The 21804-nt window shown below is 38.1% G+C and overlaps 2 protein-coding genes across 6 annotated transcripts; one reads left to right on the top strand and one right to left on the bottom strand.

Annotated features, from left to right (window-relative positions):
* On the top strand, positions 644-10044 carry LOC109231256 (protein transport protein SEC16A homolog). The gene is made up of 13 exons (XM_019396859.1): positions 644-3026; positions 3123-3443; positions 4303-4428; positions 4509-4631; positions 4714-4884; positions 6382-6507; positions 6599-6733; positions 6869-6996; positions 7077-7185; positions 7259-7576; positions 7662-7817; positions 7919-8217; positions 9039-10044. The coding sequence occupies exons 1-13, from the start codon at positions 1104-1106 to the stop codon at positions 9544-9546; spliced, it is 4443 nt and encodes a 1480-aa protein (XP_019252404.1). The 5' UTR covers positions 644-1103; the 3' UTR covers positions 9547-10044.
* On the bottom strand, positions 10932-15705 carry LOC109231255. Of its 5 annotated transcripts, XR_002068780.1 has the most exons (8): positions 15600-15705; positions 14222-14537; positions 12842-13286; positions 12639-12644; positions 12119-12417; positions 11580-11952; positions 11400-11496; positions 10932-11311 (listed from the first exon to the last, which is right to left on the bottom strand). XR_002068780.1 is itself a non-coding variant. In XM_019396855.1 (7 exons), the coding sequence occupies exons 2-6, from the start codon at positions 14522-14524 to the stop codon at positions 11605-11607; spliced, it is 1401 nt and encodes a 466-aa protein (XP_019252400.1). In that variant the 5' UTR covers positions 14525-14537; positions 15600-15705; the 3' UTR covers positions 10932-11311; positions 11580-11604. The 5 variants fall into 5 exon arrangements, 3 of the variants coding, with proteins under 3 accessions (XP_019252400.1, XP_019252402.1, XP_019252403.1); XR_002068779.1 differs by having other exon boundaries at positions 11400-11952; XM_019396855.1 differs by lacking the exon at positions 11400-11496.

Raw genomic sequence — 21804 nt, 5'->3', positions numbered from 1 at the left:
AAAAAAATTAAAATATGCCTCAATAAAATAAAGTTTTATTAAATAATAAATATGACATGTCCCAGCCACTTAGAGAGTTGCTGCATGGCAATCATCAAGTCAAATTCTACCAAATCTGTCACTTTCTATTTATTTTCCAGCAAATCTAGGACAGAGAGGTCCTTTTTTTTTTTATCCCAAATAGGTGAGTAGGACAAAAAAATAAAAAAATAAAGAAATTTTGTTATTATACACATCCAATGTAGAAAATATTTACTTAGACTACAACAAAGTTAATTATGGGTAACAATATAAAGTTTGATAAGAGTAGTAATATATTATGATCAATTAAATTAAATTGAGAGTGTAAAAAATTACTATTAAACTATTAATTGCATTTTTATTCCGAAAAAATATTGCAAATTTGCTACTAACGGTTCAGGCTTAAAATCAACCCTGGATATTGAGTTGTCTTTTATTCTAAGTGGGACTTTTCAACGTAAATTCAAATTAATCGGACCTTAAAGGGAAATATACATATCGGCTGAAATTAAAAAAAATCAGTCTTAACTATTTGCATATGCAAAAATATAAATCAGTCCAAGTATTTTTTTTTTATACTAAATTTTTATTACTATTATTTTAATTTTTTATGAGTAGTTGAAAGTTGGGGACTTTTTGGTGCGATATGGAGGGGTTGTCTTCTTCTTCCTCTCTTCTCACATCTTAAATAGGAATAGAAGAAAACATGCATATATAAATATTTGAATGTTTTCTTTTTGTATTTTATTGATATATATACATACATAAGCCAAATTAGCTTGGTGAAATTTGCTTCGCGATCTGTAAGTTAATTTAGTTTGTTCAATAAATTTTCGTTTTTTCCCCTATTAGTCTGATTCTTTAAATTGAAGCAACAATTTCCCCATTTTTTTTGTTTTTTTTTCCTTCCGGGTATCTTAAGAAAACCCTAGATCTTGTTGTATCTTTGTTTTCTTGGATTAAATTCAAAAGGGGTTTTTTGGATCTCAACATTTGGGTTTTTTTTTAATCTAATTGGGATTTGAATTAGAGAAATTTGTTGGGGTTAGGGTTAGGGTTAGGGTTAGGGTTAAGGGGAGTAAATGGCTTCAAATCCTCCATTTATGGTGGAGGATCAAACAGATGAAGATTTCTTTGATAAATTGGTGAATGATGATGATGACGACATTGATTTTAAGGTAACTGCATCGGTGTCGGTTGATGGGAATGAATCTGATGAGGCTAAAGCATTTGCTAATCTTAGTATCAGTGATGATGTTAATGATAATGCTGGATTGGAAAATCTAGGTGGAGTTAAAAAGGAAGGAACTTGGGATGATAAAATAGTTGATAGTGATGTTAAACCGCCTTTGGTGATAAAGGGAGGGGATGGAGAGAAGAGTAGTGGCTCCTTACTGTCATTGACTTCGGGCGGATTAGATAGTTTGCTCGAGTCAAGCAATGGTGATTTGGAGACTGAGGTAACTACTGATTTGTCGGAAAGTCATACTAGTGGATCCGTTAATCCTGATGTAAAGGAGGAGGAGGAAAATCACACTAGTGGATCCGCCAATCCTGGTGTAAAGGAGGTTGACTGGAGTGTGTTTTATTCTAATCCAGCTACAGATGGTGATACAGAGGTTTTTGGATCTTACTCTGACTTTTTCAGTGAATTGGGGAATAATAATACTGGAGTTGTTATTGGAAACACAGGGGAGAATCAAAATGTGGGGTCAAATGTTGTATCAGCTGATCAAGTTAATGATTCCGCGAATTTTGACAGTTCTAGTTCGTACATGCAGCAGAATCAAGATGGTTTTGGCTATAATGCGACTACGGAACAAGTTGCAGGCGGGGAAGATCAAAATAACAGTCAATATTGGGAGAATCTTTATCCAGGATGGAAATTTGATGTAAATACTGGGCAGTGGTATCAGGTCTCTAGTGATGACTCAACAGCCAATGTACAAGATAATTCTGCTGCTGACTGGACTGTTTCTGATGGAAAGTCAGAAGTCTCTTACTTACAGCAAGCTTCTCAGTCTGTTGCTGGGACTGTAGCCGAGAGCGGGACCACTGAAAGTGTCAATAATTGGAATCAGGTTCACCAGGTAAGTGATGCGACTGAGAATGCAGCGAATTGGAACCACCAAGTTTCTCAGGCAAGTGATGCGAGCGGGGTAGTGACAGGCTGGAATCAGGTGTCTCAGTCGCGTGATGAAGGTGGGATTACGACTGAGTGGAATCAAGCTTCAGAAGTAAACAATGGATACCCTTCGCATATGGTTTTTGATCCTCAATACCCCGGTTGGTACTATGATACCATTGCCATGGAGTGGCGCTCTCTCGACACATATACTTCATCTAGTCAATCAACTATTCAAGGTGAGAGCCAGCTGAATCAGAATGGTTGGGTATCATCTGAAGATTTTTCTCCCAATCACGATCAAAGTATTTATGGTGCATATGGGCAGAATGAGAATAGTAGATCCATAGGATTTGGCAGTGGAGGGCATGATTACAATGGGTCTTTTGGTAAATACAATCAGCAAAACTCAAATGTGTGGCAAACCGAAAATGTTGCCAAGAGTGAGCCTGTGTCAGAATATAGGGGGAACCAGCCATTGGAGAATCACTACAGCCAAGAGATTTCTGCTAGCAGCCATGTTAGTCCGCAAATGTCTAATCAGTATGAGGGAACAATTTCATACCATGGGAAATCAAATCAAACTCAAGGTAATTTCTCAGCAACGGCTGGGTCACAGGGCTTTAATCAGCAATTTAGTCAGCCGACAATGCAGCAAAACGAGCAGAAGCATCTTTCAAGTGATTATTACGGAAGTCAAAACACAGTCAATTATTCCCCACAAGCATTTCAGAACACCCAGCAATATCCTTATGCTCCTACCGCAGGAAGATCATCTGCTGGTCGTCCTCCTCATGCTTTGGTCACCTTTGGTTTTGGTGGAAAGTTGATCGTGATGAAAGATAATAGCTCTTATGATAGCTCATCCTTTGGCAGCCAGGTTAGACTCGAACTTATATTTCTCCTTTCTTTTCACTATTTTTGAAGTGCAAAACTCTTACTAATTGCTGAAAGTGTTTGTGCGTGCTCTATGAAGAATCCCGTTGGAGGTTCAATATCTGTGCTTAACTTGATGGATGTGATGTCAGAGAGAATCGACAGTTCAAGCCTTGCAACTGGGGCATGTGACTATATCCAAACTCTCTGCCGAAATCCATTCCCTGGTCCTTTGGTTGGTGGAAATGCTGGTATTAAGGAGTTGAATAAATGGATTGACGAGAGGATTGCAAACCCTTTATTCCCTGACGTGGATTTCAGGAAAGGGGAAGTTTTGAGGTTGCTTCTGTCATTGCTGAAAATAGCATGTCAATACTATGGGAAACTTCGATCCCCATTTGGTACTGATACTTTGTTGAAGGTAAAGTGGAAATGAATTTTTCTCATAACATGCCTGTAATTAGTTATAAACGCTGTCATGCTTTATTTATCAAACTATCAACCTAAAAAAGGAATTGTACATACTAGCAGCATGTTAATGTGTAAGTCCTGTCCCGGAAGTAATGAAGGCGTTCGGTGGGACCGTAAAGAAAGTTCCTGAGAAATATTCCACCTGCCACAATTTGGAACCCACCTTGACACACACACAGTCTAAAAGTAATATGTTTGTATGGATTATTATATCGAGTTTAAAATAATAACTTGAAATATGAAAAGTAGAGAAGTTGGTAATGTTACATGAAATTTGAAATACATAAAGTAGTACATAGTTTTTGTTAGTTTGAAATGTGCCATTTCAGGAAAGAGGTCAACACTTTGGACATATTAAAACAGAAAGTCGGCAAACAAATGCGGAACAAGAGAGTAATAACAAAGAAATATTTCTTTAGGCCTTCAGCTCTACTCTTTGAGCAAAATTGTGAAGCAGGCTGCATATGTGCTGGGAAAGAAGAGCTTAGGGGACAAATTGTTGCGAGACAAAGCGTATCTTGCAAAGTATAATGATTTGCACTAATTTGCGATGCAAGATGCAAGAGAACTTTACTTTTTCTAGTTTGTGTCTACTTTGATGATTAGGTGAAAGCAAACTTTAGGAATAGAGGACTTCGTTTTGTTAACCTATGCTCTATTTGGTGATTTCCACTGCTGGAAGATGTGACACCTCATTTGATCTAAATCTTTTCTCATTCTTTGTTTCTGCAGCCATGTCTTAATATTATGGAACTTACAGTTTCAACTTACCAGTTTCTATTGCTAAATTGGTTTGGTAATTTGAGCAGGAAGATGCTCCAGAAACAGCAGTTGCCAAATTGTTTGCATCTCTGAAGAGGAATGGTACACAATTTAGCCAATATGGTACTGTTTCCCAGTGCTTGCAGCAATTGCCTTCTGAAGGACAGTTGCGGGTAATTCTTTTATATCTTTATTTCCTAGTTGCTAAGTTGATTATTTGCTTGATCAGCTAATATTTTTGGACATGCTTTAGACTACTGCTGCTGAAGTTCAAAGTCTTCTAGTTTCTGGAAGAAAGAAAGAAGCATTGCAATGTGCACAAGAGGGTCAGTTATGGGGTCCAGCTCTTGTTCTCGCTGCACAACTTGGTGATCAGGTTTGTCCGGTTCTCCACACTCCAGCCTCTTCATGTTATTCCTCTTTGTACTAATGCATTATCGTTTTACGAACAATTGTAGTTTTATGTCGAAACTGTGAAGCAAATGGCACTCCGACAATTAACAGCAGGATCACCTTTGCGGACACTCTGCCTGCTAATTGCAGGTCAACCAGCTGATGTCTTTAATCCAGAATCTACAGCTCCAAGTGGCATGCCCATTGCAGCAAATGTCGCTCAACAGCCTGCTCAGGTGTGTCTTTATAGCTCTATTACAGCTATTATTTTCTTGGCTTGCTGGCTTTACCTTTCAGCTTCAACATATTTTTACATGATTTTCCTGAGCCCCTGGAATGGGATCCTAGTAAGATACATACTTTTTAGTAGGTTGGGATCCTGGTAAATATATATATTCAAGTATCTCGCTTTAACTAGATTCTACTCCAAAATCAGTACAATTACAGAATAAAGAGGCATACAGTTATTTGACTTTTTAAAGTTGAAAACAATGTTTTAAAAGGCGGGGCGTGAGGCGAGGCATTTTACCTCTGACGAGGCGAGGCGTAAGCCCTGAGACATGGGGCGTAAGTCCCACGGATCTTTAAATTTTACTGATTTCAAGAATTTTAAGATAGTATGAAATAAAAAATAATAATAAAATAATATTAAAATCACAAAATTATAACAAATAATCTATTTAAAATATTTATAAATTATAATTCAACTATGAATAATACGAAAGTATGACATATATCATAATGTGCAAATTAGCTGCAACGTCGTTACAACTCAAACATCAAAAAAGTAATGTATTCGATACGAAATCTTATATGTATCTCTTAAGGAGTCATGAATCGTGAAAGAATTTCGATATTATAATTTGATATTTTTCTTAAAATACTCCTTTTATTTAATATGCTTTCTATTTGAAAGAGAATTTATATAAAAACATAATTCATAATTTAAATATGATTCTCTAGCATCATTTATTATTAAGTTTCAACAAGTAAATAAAGTGACACATATTTTACCATACAATATCATGATAACTAATTATTTGTAAATAGTTACTAGCTAATACTGAGCTATTAAATTAATAAGTATTATATCTCGTAAACGTTAAAAAATAAATATTTAGAAAAATAATTATAAAAAATTATGGACTATTATATAGTAAAGACATAACAAAAGTTAATAAATAAATACCTTTTAAATGAAAGATTTATTTAAAATTAACAATCATAGCAGTCTTAGTGGATATCGTGCAATAATTTTTATTTTAATTATGACATAAAATACTCTCAACTTAATGATTTATGATTAAGAAAAAAGTAATTTTGAATAGTCAACGATTTATAAGCAAATTTGAGAATTTACAAGGTTAGTTACATAGAATTGCATAATGTTCTATTAGGCGAGCCCAGAACACTGGGCGTTGGCCGTGTCCGGGGCGTAAGGAACCACAAGTATGTGTTTTGACTTATCAAGAGTTCCACTCTTTTGAGGTTAAACAGTTATTTACCTCCTTTTTGAGGATAGGGCGTTTTTGTCAGAGGTGTAAAACTATTTGCATAACCCTTACATTTCTGTAGTAAAATACAGACATATGCAGATCACTTTTTTCTTCTTCGGCATTTTGTGAAAATATTCTATTTTTGTTATTTCCCTTTAGTTTATTAATCTATTAAAGATTTAGTGAATACTTTGCTGGGAATATTAGCTTGTTTGATTATTCTTCTATTTATCTTAGTTTGGTGCTAATGTCATGCTTGACGATTGGGAGGAGAATTTGGCTGTGATCACTGCAAATAGAACAAAGGATGATGAATTGGTGCTTGTTCATCTTGGTGATTGTTTGTGGAAAGAGAGAAGTGATGTATGTATTCTGCTTCATATTCATATTCTCATTCTTTAGAATATCTCCTATGCTGTGTCTGTATGCTTCATACTCTAATATTGTGATTCAGATTGTTGCTGCACACATTTGTTATCTGGTGGCAGAAGCAAACATTGAACCATATTCAGACAGTGCAAGATTGTGTCTTGTTGGCGCTGATCACTGGAAATTCCCCCGAACTTATGCTAGTCCAGAGGCTATTCAGGTCCTATTAAGTTGCCTTTCATAAAGAAGAAAAATGAAACATTCTTTTGCTGCTTCTATCTGTTTGCTCTGTGCTACTGCCATTAGTGGAGTAATGCAAGTGAATATGCTGACTGATGAAATACTGTGTTGACAGAGGACTGAGATATATGAATACTCGAAGGTGCTTGGAAACTCTCAATTTATTCTTCCTCCTTTTCAACCTTACAAGCTTGTATATGCACACATGTTAGCTGAAGTTGGGAGAACGCCAGATGCATTGAAGTATGTATCCAAGATTTTACTTCTACTATAAATTTTTTGGAAATCCTTACTGCTGGTGGCTTATCATTTCTAATTTTTAGGTACTGTCAAGCGTTGTCTAAATCGCTTAAAACTGGCCGAACTCCTGAGATAGAAACATTGAGACAATTAGTGTCATCTCTTGAAGAAAGGATCAAAACACACCAAGAGGTAGCCCTTGATACACTTACCTTTGTAATATGATGGTCCACAGATAATTATAGTGGGAACTTTCTGCATGCAGGGAGGGTTTGCCACAAATTTGGCTCCTGCAAAGTTGGTTGGTAAATTGCTTAACCTTTTTGATAGCACTGCTCACCGTGTGGTTGGGGGCTTACCACCGCCGGTTCCTTCAACAACAAGCGGCAGTCCACAAGGGAATGAACATCATTATCAGTCTGCGGGACCTCGAGTCTCAAATAGTCAATCGACAATGGCGATGTCATCTTTGATGCCTTCAGCATCCATGGAGAAAATAAGTGAATGGGCAGCTGACAACAATAGAATGACGATGCACAATAGAAGTGTTTCAGAGCCCGACTTTGGAAGAACTCCTAGACAGGTATGTAATGGTATTACCCTGTGGCTAATTGGGCTTGATCTGTCTGGTCTTAAAAAAAGATGAATTTTTTGTTCAATTTGTATAGGATCATGTCGACTCATCAAAGGAAGCAAGCTCAAGTAACACACCAGGTAATTCATCAGCAGCTGCAGGTAGATCACGCTTTGGTCGCTTTAGTTTTGGCTCTCAGCTTCTCCAAAAAACGGTTGGATTAGTCCTTAAACCCCGACAAGGCCGTCAGGTACATTATTTCTTTATGAGGTTTTGCTCTGTTATTTTCTACATTGTGATCCTCTGGATTTGTGTTTCACACTTATTTCCATTTGTTATGATCCATTTTAGGCCAAACTGGGTGAAACAAATAAATTTTATTATGATGAAAAACTTAAAAGATGGGTTGAAGAAGGTGCTGCGCCTCCTGCTGAGGAACCAGCTCTTGCACCACCACCAACCACTGCTGCTTTCCAGAGCGGGGCACCCGATTATAACTTGAATAGTGTACTAAAAAGTGAAGGTTCTATTAGCAACGGAAGTCCAGACATGAAGAGTCCACCTTCTGCTGATAATGGTTCAGGAATCCCACCACTTCCACCGACCACTAACCAATTCTCAGCACGCAGTCGGATGGCTGTTCGGTCAAGGCAAGTGATATTGGCGTGTTCCTTTATAGAAGTATATCGGATGATTCAATGTTTCAGTAGGATATATGACCATTGGAACATACTATTGTTGAAGTAATAACAAGGGGCCAGCTGATTGTTTTTGGTGGCTTAGGTTAACTGTGAGTCTGCTCTTTGGTTACCATGGTGTTCGGATCCTGGATACACCTTTATCCTGTTAAAATGACGCACTTTGACTGCACGAAGAATAAAGTATTTTGCTTTAATAGATTATTAATATTAAATTAGAAAAAGAACATGATTAAAATTTAGTTTGGACTTAAAAAAAGTAAGTTGCTTTGTGAAGAGTTGTCAATGTAAATTGTTGGAGGGAGACAGCTTTGTCATGGAAGGAAAGAAGTAAGGATTTTGGGACGAACTGACAAGGAATTGTTCTGATCAGAAGGAGTATAGAGTGTCTACTTGGACTAATTACTTGATGATGTCCTTCCTGGTAGATCAAAATTATAAAATACATAATTCGATTTAACAAGGAGCAGACAAAGCGCTTCCTTCTCAAAAAAAGCAGCAGACAAAGCTTTATAATCTTTTTGGTTTTACATCTGAAGATATATGTTAGGTTTTTGCAGCTATCTGTTCCTAAAAATGATGAGGAAACTATTAGTTTAAATGTTTTGCATCCAGCTTCTTTATTTCATTGACTGTGTAATTGGTTTTAATCTACAAATATGGACATAGGCGATGAAAGCTAGTATTTCTAGGAGGTCAAAGTGCATATAGTGTTTCCTGCTGTGACTCAACTAGAGAAAGCTGACCTACTATTCTCATCCCTCTTTTGGCAGGTATGTCGACACATTCAATAAAGGTGGAGGTAATCCAACAAATCTTTTCCAATCGCCTTCTGTTCCTTCCATGAAACCTGCTACTGGAAATGCAAAGTTCTTTGTTCCTACGCCAATGTCCCCTGTTGAACAAACAGTTGATAGTCATTTCAATGAGCAAGAGACTTCAGGAAATAGTGAGAATAATTCAATCTCTGCTGTGAATGGGTCATTCCAGTCTCCTGCACCTCCATCAACCATGCCTATGCAGAGATTTCCAAGCATGGACAGCATCTCTAACAAGGGGGTAACTACTGGACCTAGCCCCCTGTCAAGTCAGTCACGGAGAACTGCATCATGGAGCGGAGGCATTTCTGATGCTTTCACCCCAAATAAATCTGAAGTAAAACCACTTGGTGAGGTATTGGGTATGCCTCCATCATCATTCATGCCTAGTGATGCTAATTTGGCGCACTCCTCGATGAATGGTGGTAGATTTGGTGAAGATCTACATGAAGTAGAACTGTGACACAATAAAGATGTACATATTAATTTTTGGTTGTTGTCTTGGTTCTCTCCACTCTCGGGGCACAATGCTGCTCAAGATCGTCGGCCATCTGTTGGTAAGGGGTTTAAGTGTGGTCAAAGGAAGCTGGAACACACTTCTCACCAACACTTCAATTACTTCTCCTTTTTGTAAAAGATCAGTTATGTGTTGAAAGCCATTACATAGCTGTTTACTTTTAGGCGTAGGTCGTATTTTTGTCTTTTCTGTTTCTGTTTTCGCCTCTCCAAAAGGTTCAATACCTGCTGTTTGAGAGTCTTGTCATAATATATTACAAGGAAAATGGCATGAGATATATTGTATAGTTGATTTGTTCATATAGAGAAGGGAATGTCCATTCTATTAGTTTAAATAGGAAGACCATCCCTGCGGGAGAAAGTGTAGCAAAGAAGAATGTTATAACTCCATTTCCAGTATTGATTGGACAAATAAAATGCCTTGGACTTCTTCTCCCAGTGGACACTAGCATGTCTCCATTCCTGATTACTTTCGTTATCATTATCACATTTTTGTTAAAATGAAATATCAGTGCTTTTATAGTTCTCTTTTTTCCTTCTTTTTTTCCTGTTTGGATAAACGTACATTATTTCACCGGGTAGGGGTAAGGTCTGTGTACATTATCCTTACCCGACTCCATTTGTTCTTAAACCGGGTTTGTTGTTAGGATAAAAAAGCAGTACTTGTCGGTGGAAGGGTGTTCGAACCCTCCATCAAAATACTAATATACCTCTAATTTGAAAAAGTCTACTAAAGCTTACAATCTAATGATACTGGGAAAATGCGGCCTGAATTTTCACTTTCCCCTTCCCCTCTCCTGATATCTTATGTAATACTGTAGAAGAATACTTTCAAACAATCATACAATATTGGTGTAACAGAATCCGACAGATTGAACAGATTTAAAGTCTCATCTCCTAGATTTAAAAATACGAGAATAAGTAGCGACTACTTTTAATATTAATTATCCAGAGAGTTTGCTTCCTAAGTTCATGTATTTATGTACGACAATGTTAATTCTCGGAATTTCACTTACTGCATATGATCACTAACTTACGAATTCTGTTAGGAGATAAATATAGCACCACAGTTACATTTGTGTCGATGAATTGAAGGCACAATTAGCATCTAGGTCAACTAATTCATTACAACCTTTTCTGGAGTGCAAAACAATTAAACGACCAAAGGCAAAACCCTATAGTTTTAACCCCCCCCCCCCCCCTCAATTTCTCCAAATTAAACAGCATAATAAAGGTGTCATGTTACTATTAGAGGAAAGCTTCTACCCAATGGAATCCTGATAGACATCACAAAACTGCATCCCCAAGGGAAGAAAAACTGCTAAACTATCATCCAAGAGAAGAAAGAAATCCATAATCTGCAGAACCTTGTCTGTTGGCTTAAGAGAAGATTTAACTCTCTATAATTGCCAGCATTATGAAAATTATATCACTCATCATTTGATGAAAAGCTTCTCAAAGCATCTTCTATTGAAGGAACCGAAAAGTTGGCAATTATACCATGATATTCAGTATTTCCTAATCTCATGCCAAAGCTCAAACTTCACTAGTGTAGATAAAGATATAATTTAACCCCAAATAAGAACACCCCGATTCAATTGTTTTTACAGCATAAACAGTACCATAGTCAGAATCTCTCTTGATCTTTCTACATCTCCAAACATAACCAGACGGATTCATCGTAGTGAACGAGGATACCACCAACTTGCATCCTGAAAATTATGAAGTGCTAATTTAATTAAATGCATCTAAGTAAAGAAAAGCTACAAAACCTTGTATAAGAATCAATCATCTGCCAACCTATCCAACATTTTCTCCATTCCAAATATTGACTTTCAGAACCTCCGTAAATATACCCTTAAAAGAACACATTTTATGACGAGAAGGGCACAGCCACCTAAAAATGGCAGAGCCAATGCTTTAGGTGAAATAAAATGAAACTCAGTGCTCTCAGCTTGTCAAAAGGGTAAGACAACTCACCACAAAAAAACTCCAATCTACCCAATTAGTATCGGTTATAGGCTTTCCCATAATCATCACGCCTCTGACGCTGAAAGTCACCATAACTGTCTTGTGGCCTTGACGGATGGTAGTTATCCATAGGGTTTGGATACCTTCCCCTTGGTTCCATTGGTATGTTGGGTCCTGAATAATGTGGATTACCTGCTGAGTTCTCATACTCCTGATAACTCTGTTGATTGTAACTGCCAAACCCAGAGGCTGACACATGCTGTCCTGCCAGCTGTTGCCTCCTCAGGGCATCAAGTTGAAGAAACTCCTCCCATTGCTTTGCATGTTCAACTCTAAGGATGGCCAATTTCTTCATGTAGTTCTCTCTTACTTCTCTGATGGCCTAACATTTGATAAACCAAAACAAGATTGTGACTGGAAAATGATTTAGCACATCAGCACTATGGCTTCGGGGAACGCCTTTCTTCAAAGCGAAATTTGAAATAAAATAATAATCCAAAAATGGAAAAAAGAAAAGAAAAGATCAAATTTTAGGTACTTCATAATACCTCTCTATGCTTCTGATTTTCTTCATCTTCTTCCTTATCCCGAATTCTTCCTAGATCTATAGCATCCTTTTGGTAGTCCAATTCAAGATTCTCTAAGGATTGTGGAATGGAGGGGTAGTCAAAGTTACGGTTAGATTTCATGTCAGAACCATGTCTACCAGCATCCCAACCATCAGACCTGTAAATGCCCCTGCCCTGACCATGACCATCATATGAATAATACGAGTTACTCATGTAAGCGGGGCGTGCCGGAGACTTTGACTGGCTTGATCGACCTCTAGCTCCATCATTACCATAAGCTTCATCAAATGAAGAGTGGGTTAAGCACTTCCATTGAAGAACTCTAACAATGATGGCAGCTTTAACATGGCAAAGTATCTTAAAATCTCATAGTGAACCCATCTGAAGCAAACGAGTCTCTACATACTTTCAGTGAAAATTCAATGGGGGATAATCCTTTCATTTGTGACCACCAGGAATGTTACATCAGAATCGAACAGAATGCTTGAAAAGAACTTACCTCTTGCTGCCACAAAAAGAAAAAGATAAGCAACGCACATTATGAATGAAATTAAATCAACATCAGAACAAGCCTGTGAAGTCCATACTCAAAAAACTTAACTGCCAAAGTTACATGTAGAAGGGAACAATAAGAATCCAAAATGAGGCTAAAAGTCTAATTGTGCTCTACATGTCGAAGAGAAAGACTCTTTGGTTTCCTACCTTGTGAACTACCCCTTGCAATTTTGTGAAAACCATCATGACCGCGATCATCAACAACCTTCTCTTGTCTTCCATACCTATGGTGTAACTGTGATGCATTCTGAGGGCTGTGATTGGATCTCTGAGAATCAGAACGTACACGAGAGCTAACAGGACTTCTGCGCTCAGGTGACCTTGATCTGGACGCCTGAGAACTAGAAGGACCCTTTTTGTCTGCCTCTTCTTTAATTTTATGTACAGCATCCACTCCTTTCCTTAGGATCAATCTGTCCTTCCCACTAACTATAATAAACTTCTCCTCCATTTTGATTTTGCAGCCAACATCCTTCTCAATTTGATTTATAACTTTCTCAGTGAACAAAGCTTTCACATGGCTTTCCCTTGCAGGCACTCTCTCAAAGAAATCTTGAGACTTGCGATTCGCTCCAAGAGTAGATGGACATCCCTATACATAGTTTGTTTAGCAAACAACATAAACTTTGACATTTGCATAAGCTCTTCTGTGGGTCTCTGAGAAAAAACTTTTGACAAGTACGGAAGGCACACACCCTTTTGTTTTTTGTATAGGCAGCCTATTTTATAATAGTTAAACAGTATTCATATGCTCTTCTGTTTTCATCCAAAATCTTATGGACAGGATTCCTGGTTGGCTGATAGAAACGGCATGCAGAAAAACTTGTCATAAAACAAAAGGATTACAGGGATTATCAAAGGGGTTATCCCGGTCAACGCATGAACAGAGGTTAACAAATTTTGCTTTAGTTATACCTTTAGTCAGAAGGATCATAAGCAAAAAAATTGTCAGATGATGTCTACTGCTCTTTCATCCCTCAGTTTAAGTTACCAAGCTAACAGTATATGCAAGAAAGATACGTCATGGGATTTTTAATTTTCCTACTTATCCAAGCCACCCAAAAAAGGATTTTTAAATTCATAAGTTAGATGGGGGGAAAGGCAAAAAGCAAAAAATGAGTGAAATGCGCCAGTTTACATGATGCCAGCTGGCCCAGTATATCTACAAACAAAAGGAGCTCTTTGTCTACAAACATCTGATAACTGTGGTTAACTTGACAGAAAAGTAAAATGAAATCGATTGCCTTTCACCAGAAAAGAAAGGAGATATAGTAAGGAGCAAAACTGTGATAACAAAAGAAACCAACTAGTTCTCACTTCTCTCACCAATTATTCTCAGGAAAAGAGATGCATTAACATCCTACAGAGAAAGGGTGAGGAACATAGGAAATTATAGATTGAATGGACTGACTAAATGTAGATATTTACAGTTATCAGTCATGTTATCCTTAAGATCTCTCACCCTCCTAAGCCACCCAAGATAGTAGTAACAAGAACACTAATAAGAACCATAATACAAAGCAGTACCTGGGTAAAGTGGCCTGACTCTCCACATATTTTACAAATCAATTCTTCCTCCTTCCTTTTCTTCCAGTTTCTCTCAGTAGCTTTAGATTTAGCTTCCCAAACCTTTGCTTCCCTGCTAGTAAAGTCCGTCGGAACAGCATTGGGGTCGGGGGCGTCCTCTTCCTCATCGGAACCAGCATGAGACCTTTTGTTTGTCACTGTTATCTCTTGTGGCTTAGTTGTGTTGGATCTAATGGGGCCAGTATATTCCTTGTAAAGATCACTGAAATCATCATCAATATCTGAATCTTGCCTGCTAGACATATCAAAGAGCACCCTGTTTTGGCAACAGTCAACAGAACAACGAAAGTCAGAAAACGTTGTTACTAACACAGTCAAGAACAAATTACAACAAACATAATTCACTTCAAGAGTCTATGGTAAGATGTCCAATATCAATATTGCAACCTTAAGGATGTTGTTTTGTACAATAAGTGGCCTTCTTTTTATAGATAAGGGATATCATTGAGAAAAGGCGATTAATCCATATAGAAGTTGCATATCAAAGAACCTTAAAGATTTCCGTTCCAATATAAAGATTCTAGCCAGTCTTATTCAGTAAGAATGCCTAGTGAGTTCCATATGGACATAAAACCCATCAAATTCCTAGAGATCTCTCTCTCTCTCTCTCTCTCTCTCTCTCTCTCTCTCTCTCTCTCTCTCTCTCTCTCTCCCTCCCTCCATGATTTCTTGAGGGAGAACGCTTTTCCATTTCTCTTCCTCTCAGCTCCATGACCATTACATAGCCCGTAGACCAAGCATAAACCTAGCAAATCAGGGTGTTGGACATGAGATTATATTGGCACTAGGAACATTGGGGAACTGAGACATAGGCGGTAGACCAATCTGTTTCACTTGAAAATTGAACTCGGACTACTTTGCCATTTTTAAAACAATAATTGAGATAGGCTAGTAACCTTTCTCAAATAAAAGTGAAAGCCTTGTGGGCAGAGTTATCCAATAGCAGATACCGGTGGAATAATGAAGGTGCGCGCAAGCAGGCCCAGACACAACCATTATTTTCGGAAGAAAAAACATCACACACAAAAAAATGGAGTGCAACCTTTTTTCCAACAATTGGCAGACTTTTGTAGATTGAATTTCAACACCCTACCTTAACTGTATTCCATCAAAATACAACTTTAGTCAAATGCTTAAGGAAGTGTACAAATAGCATAAAGAGACAAATTAGTATTTCAACATTAACAAAATACTGTAAATAACAAGGAAGCAAACTGAAAGACTACCTGAATTTACCAGTCAAAAATTTCACCAATTGATTTGATAAACGGATTAAATATGGATTTTTGAAGAAAGCTAAAGGCTAAGCACTACTTACCGGAATCGGGAGACGGGCTAGGGTTTTCTGTGAATGTGAGAGGTAGGGTAGTGTAGGAGCGGCGTTAATACGAGGGGGATTTGGGGGTTGAAAAAATATATGAGGGGATTTTGGGAAAAGAAGGAAAAATGTTACTCCAGCTGAGCGTATCACTTGGTTATCTCTGACCGTAGATCTTTTTGATCTTACGGTCCTCCTTTCGTGCTTGTTTCCTATACAATCCTTTTTTTTTTCATCCCAAACCTTTTCTTCGGTGTTAATATTTGGTCCCTCTCTTTCTTTCTTTTGATTTTTAATTTTTGGCCCCTTTCAAAGGCGTGTCGGTTGCCTACATTTGGGCAATTAAGGACATGTACGATGGGCTAGGACTCGGGTTAGGACAGTAAGAGGCCACTCTAAGCAATTTCTGGTTGTTATGGGGTTACACCAAGGTTCTGCGCTTAGCCCGTTCTTATTTGCCCTGGTGATGGACGCGTTAACACACCATATTCAAGGGGAGGTGCCATGGTATATGTTATTCGCCGATGACATAGTTCTGATTGATGAGTCGAGAACCAGTGTTAACGAAAGGTTGGAGGTCTGAAGACAGGCTCTTGAGTCTAAGGGTTTCAAGCTAAGCCAGACGAAGACGGAATACCTGGAGTGTAAGTTCAGCACTAAGATGAGGGAAGTGGGCGTGGAAGCGAGGCTTGAATCACAGGTCATCCCAAGTAGTGGCACTTTCAAGTTCCTTGGTTCGTTTATCCAGTGGAGGAGAGATCGACGAGGATGTCACACACCATATTGGGGTGGGTGGATAAAGTGGAGGTTTGCATACGGAGTCCTATGTGACAAGAGAGCGCCACCGATGCTTAAAGGCAAGTTTTACAAACGGTGGTTAGATCGGCCATGATGTATGGGGCTGAGTGCAGGCATGTTAAGAACTCACATATTTAGAAGATAAAAGTAGCAGAAATGAGGATGTTGAGGTGGATGTGCGAGCACACTAGGATGGATAAAATTAGGGATGAAGATATTCGGGTGAAGGCGGGCGTGGCTCATATTGATGACAAGATGCTTGAAGCGAGGCTCAGATTGTTTGGACACGTACAAAGGAGAAGCCCAGATGCTCCGGTAAGAAGGTGTGAGCAACTGGCTTTGGAGGGCACGATAAGAGGTAGAGGACGGCCTAAGAAGTATTGGGGAGAGGTGATCAGGCAAGACATGGCGAGGCTTCCGATTTCCAAGGATATGGCCCTTGATAAGAAGCTGTGGAGGTCAAGTATAAGGTTGTAGGTTAGGAGGTAGTTGAGTATTTCCTTACTTCGTACCTTTGTGAGGCTAGTCTGGTAAGATTTTTGTCGAAGTCAGTTAGTGGCAATGTCGCGTCTGTTAGTTAACTGTATTTGTAAAATAATTCTGGAAATATAAATGAATATAAACAGAGATGAACATAAACAGAAATGAGCAATGAAATAATAGAAAACCAATTTGAGCCCACTGAATTCACAGTGTTTCCTTAAGGAATTTAATCCCCTCCTAGTACCCAATGTTATGGATTATTTCCTCCCAGGATAGAACGAATTACACACTGGTGTAGTGGTACTTCAAACCCCAGCGTTTCAGCGAACACAAAGTTCGGTAGCAAATCACACTTACTTTTTGCTTTGTTTGATGCTAAAAGTATGCAGAAGAAGGAGAAGAAACTCAGAAAATCGTAGTGAAATTCTGAGCAGAATAGTGTTGTATTTATAGCCAAAGTTGGGCTGAAATCTGAAGAGGTGCAACTCTTCAGAATGGCTGTTTATGCAAAACGCCCACAGCATAAATGACATTACATAAATGGCCATTTACTTAACAATTACCAAAATAGAAAAACGGATTGGATTTAATATTAATATTCTGTTATTAAAACAAATATTTAATAATATTTCTGTTAATATTTTACTATTAACAAATAAATTTGGTCCAAAAAGTTAATCAATCAATCGATCATTTGACCAAATCCAAATCCAAATCCAAATCCGAATCCGAATCCGAATCCGAATCCGAAGCCGTAGCCGAAGCCGAAGCTGAAGCCGAGCCGAGCGAGCGACGACGACGACGGCGCGAGGCTTGCCTTCTTCTCAACTCTTTAAGAGCTAGAAGAAGAGCAATTGCTTATATACCCATAAAAAACCTCTTCCTCTTCCAATATTGGACAATGCCCATTTGCCAAGGGGGGGAACTTAAAATTTCACTCAAAAATTTTATTTCCCTCCATTTCCCATTCACCCTCTTTTAAGTATTTAATATATTAATTAAATACATCCAAAACCCAACAATCCCCCACATGAATGGGGAATGGCTATATCACGGAAGTATGCATGAAAAACTGTGTGATTCGCAAGTAAGGATTAATTGCATCTGGATAAGTAGGTTTCCCTTTGAACTTTCCGTAGTGAACTTATGTCGGATATACTCGATCAATCGGTAGATTTGATATCTTTGAACCGTCGAACTTTAGTGTATACCTAGACAACCACAAGTCACACAACCAACCCTTAACCGTCTTTGGTTCTCATTGTTGTGTTCGTTTCAGCCATGAACACCGCATGGTTTCATAAGTGCGTAGAGAACTGGCCTTACAATGTTCTCCTTGAAGCGGCTAACACTTCACACTTACATAGGTGATTCCTAAACGTGTCATCCCGTAGACACACTATTTGATATACCCCGTATCAAATTTAGAAATCATTAAAAAGCCTTAATGCTTTATCCTTGGTACTGAACATTGTCTCATCACGAGAATGGACCAAAAGTTTATTTGACAATGTTGAACCGTCATAAATGACTTTGTTTGAACTCCTTGAACCTAGATCTTGGGATCTCCAGTCTTCTAGGTAGAGTTACCGCCACTATGACTTCTCGGCCACAGTCCCATTCCCCTTGATGACTTCTCAACTACCTCTCTAGCTAGGCCTTTTGTAAGTGGATCCGACACATTATCACTTGACTTTACATAGTCAATCGTGATAATTCCTCTAGAGAGTAATTGTCTAACTGTTTTATGTCTTCGTCGTATATGGCGAGACTTACCGTTATACATAACGCTCCCAGCCCTTCCAATTGCTGCTTGACTATCACAATGTATGCATATTGGTGCCAACGGTTTGGGCCAAAATGGAATATCTTCCAAGAAATTTCGGAGCCATTCATCTTCTTTACCGGCTTTATCCAAGGCTATGAACTCAGCCTCAATTGTAGAGCGGGCAATACAAGTTTGTTTGGATGACTTCCAAGATACCGCTCCTCCACCAATAGTGAATACATATCCACTTGTGGACTTGGAATCAGTTGATCCGGTGATCCAATTTGCATCACAGTATCCCTCAATGACCGCAGGATATTTATTGTAGTGCAAAGCAAAGTCCTGGGTATGTACTAAATACCCCAAAACTCGTTTCATGGCCATCCAATGAGATTGGCCTGGATTGCTCGTATATCGACTCAATTTACTTATAGCACAAGCTATATCTGGTCGTGTACAATTCATGATGTACATTAAGCAACCCAACACACGAGCATAATCCAATTGTGATATGCTCTGGCCTTTGTTCTTTGCTAATGCAAGATTCACATCAATTGGAGTCTTTGCAACTTTAAAGCCCAAGTGCTTGAATTTTTCAAGTACTGTCTTAATATAATGAGATTGTGACAATGCTAGACCTTGAGAAGTCTTGTGGATCTTAATTCCCAGAATTAAATCAGCAACTCCCAAGTCTTTCATATCAAACTTGCTAGTTAGCATACGCTTAGTAGCATTTATGTTGGCAATGTCATTACTCATTATGAGCATATCATCCACATATAAGCAAACAATGACTATGTGATTTGGAACATTTTTAATGTACACACATTTATCACATTCATTTATCTTAAATCCATTTGACAACATTGTTTGGTCAAATTTAGCATGCCATTGTTTGGGTGCTTGTTTTAATCCGTAAAGGGACTTAACAAGTCTACAGACCTTCTTTTCTTTACCTGGAACCACAAACCCTTCAGGTTGTTCTATGTAGATTTCTTCCTCAACTCTCCATTTAAGAAGGCCGTCTTAACATCCATTTGATGAATTTCAAGATCATAAACTGCAGCTAACGCTACTAACGTTCGTATGGACGTAATTCTTGTAATTAGAGAGTATGTATCAAAATAGTCAAGACCTTCTCGTTGTCTATACCCTTTGACCACAAGTCTTGCCTTATACTTGTCAATAGTGCCATCATCTTTCATTTTCCTCTTAAAGATCCATTTAGAACCCAACGGTTTATTTCCAGTAGGAAGATCAACCAATTCCCATGTATGGTTGTTCAGTATGGATTCTATTTCACTATTGACTGCCTCTTTCCATAACAATGATTCCGAAGAAGACATAGCTTTTTTAAATATTTGAGGCTCATTTTCCAATAAGAAGGTCACAAAATCTGGTCCAAATGAAGTAGACGTTCTTTGACGTTTACTACGTCTTGGATCCTCCTGGTTAAGTGTACTTTCTTTTGTTTCTTTCCGAGGTCGTTTAGATCCTTCACCAATCGACTCACATTCCTTTTTATACGGATATATATTTTCAAAGAACTCAGCTTTATCTGATTCTATAACCGTATTATTATGAATGTCGGAATTTTCTGATTTATGAACCAGAAATCGATATGCTTTACTATTAGTCGCATATCCTATAAAAACACAATCAACGGTTTTCGGTCCTATTTTTACCCTTTTGGGTTTAGGAACTTGCACTTTTGCCAAACACCCCCACACTTTAAAATAATTCAAGTTGGGCTCCCTTCCTTTCCATTTTTCATATGGAATGGATTGTGTTTTGCTATGGGGTACTCGATCTAGTATACGGCTAGCCGTAAGAACGGCTTCCCCCCACAAGTTCTGTGGCAAACCAGAACTTATCAATAATGCGTTCATCATCTCCTTTAATGAACGATTCTTTCTTTCTGCAATGCCATTGGATTGGGGCGTGTAAGGGGCCGTTGTTTGATGAATAATTCCATATTCTAAACATATTTGTTCAAAAGGAGATTCATATTCACCACCCCTATCACTTCTTATCATTTTGATTTTCTTATTAAGTTGCGTTTCAACTTCATTTTTGTATTGCTTGAATGCGTCTATTGCTTCATATTTACTATTAAGTAAGTAAACATAGCAATATCGAGTACTATCGTCAATAAAAGTTATGAGATACTTTTTTTGCACCGCGAGATGGTATTGACTTCATGTCACAAATATCCGTGTGAATTAAGTCTAAAGGATTTGAATTCCTTTCAACCGACTTATAAGGATGTTTAACATACTTAGATTCCACACATACTTGACATTTTGATTTGTCACATTCAAACTTGGGTAATAATTCCAAATTAATCATTTTCCGTAAGGTTTTATAATTGACATGAACCAAACGTATATGCCATAATTCATTTGACTCAAGTAAGTAAGAAGAAGCTGAAACTTTATTATTATTTTCAACAACCATTACATTCAGCTTGAAAAGGCCCTCAGTGAGGTAACCTTTTCCTACAAACATTTCATTCTTACTTATTACAACCTTATCGGAAACAAAAACACATTTAAAACCATTCTTAACAAGAAGTCCAGTAGAGACTAAATTCTTCCTAATCTCGGGAACATGAAGGACGTTGTTCAGAGTCACCACTTTGCCGGAAGTCATTTTGAGAAATATCTTCCCACATCCTTCAATCTTCGCCTTTGAAGCATTTCCCATAGAAATCGTCTCGTCAGGTCCAACAGGAGCATAAGAAGCGAAAGCTTCTCTAACAGCACAAACATGGCGAGTGGCTCCAGAATCAATCCACCACTCTTTAGGATTGCCTACCAAGTTGCATTCGAAAAGCATGGCACATAAATCATCAACATCATCATGCTTTTCAACCATGTTTGCTTGACCCTTCTTCTTGTCTTTCTTCGGAGCACGACACTCCGTAGATTTGTGTCCGGTTTTTCCACAGTTGTAGCAATTTCCACTGAACCGCTTCTTGCTTGGGTTGTATTTCGGTCTAGAAGCCTTCTTCCTCTTTTTGCTCTCTTCAACAATATTTGCTCCCATTATTGTTGAGTTTCCACGCCCTCTCTTTTCAGCAGCTTTGTTGTCCTCTTCGATTCTCAACCGAACAATGAGATCTTCAAGGGACATCTCCTTGCGTTTGTGTTTCAA

The sequence above is a fragment of the Nicotiana attenuata genome, chromosome 8 (assembly GCF_001879085.1).
Source record: "Nicotiana attenuata strain UT chromosome 8, NIATTr2, whole genome shotgun sequence".
NCBI classification, from domain to species: Eukaryota; Viridiplantae; Streptophyta; class Magnoliopsida; order Solanales; family Solanaceae; genus Nicotiana; species Nicotiana attenuata.
The sequence above is the reverse complement of the archived record's forward strand: the minus strand, read 5'-3'. Positions and strand labels throughout refer to the sequence as shown.

Coding starts and splice junctions, on each gene's coding strand:
- LOC109231256 (XM_019396859.1), top strand. CDS start 1,104: ATGGCTTCAAATCCTCCATTTATGGTGGAGGATCAAACAGATGAAGAT. Junction 4,632..4,713: donor CTGCACAACTTGGTGATCAG/GTTTGTCCGGTT, acceptor GAACAATTGTAG/TTTTATGTCGAAACTGTGAA. Junction 6,997..7,076: donor AGAACGCCAGATGCATTGAA/GTATGTATCCAA, acceptor TCTAATTTTTAG/GTACTGTCAAGCGTTGTCTA.
- LOC109231255 (XM_019396855.1), bottom strand. CDS start 14,524: ATGTCTAGCAGGCAAGATTCAGATATTGATGATGATTTCAGTGATCTT. Junction 13,287..14,221: donor AGTCAGGCCACTTTACCCAG/GTACTGCTTTGT, acceptor AACTATGTATAG/GGATGTCCATCTACTCTTGG. Junction 11,953..12,118: donor AAAATCAGAAGCATAGAGAG/GTATTATGAAGT, acceptor ATCAAATGTTAG/GCCATCAGAGAAGTAAGAGA.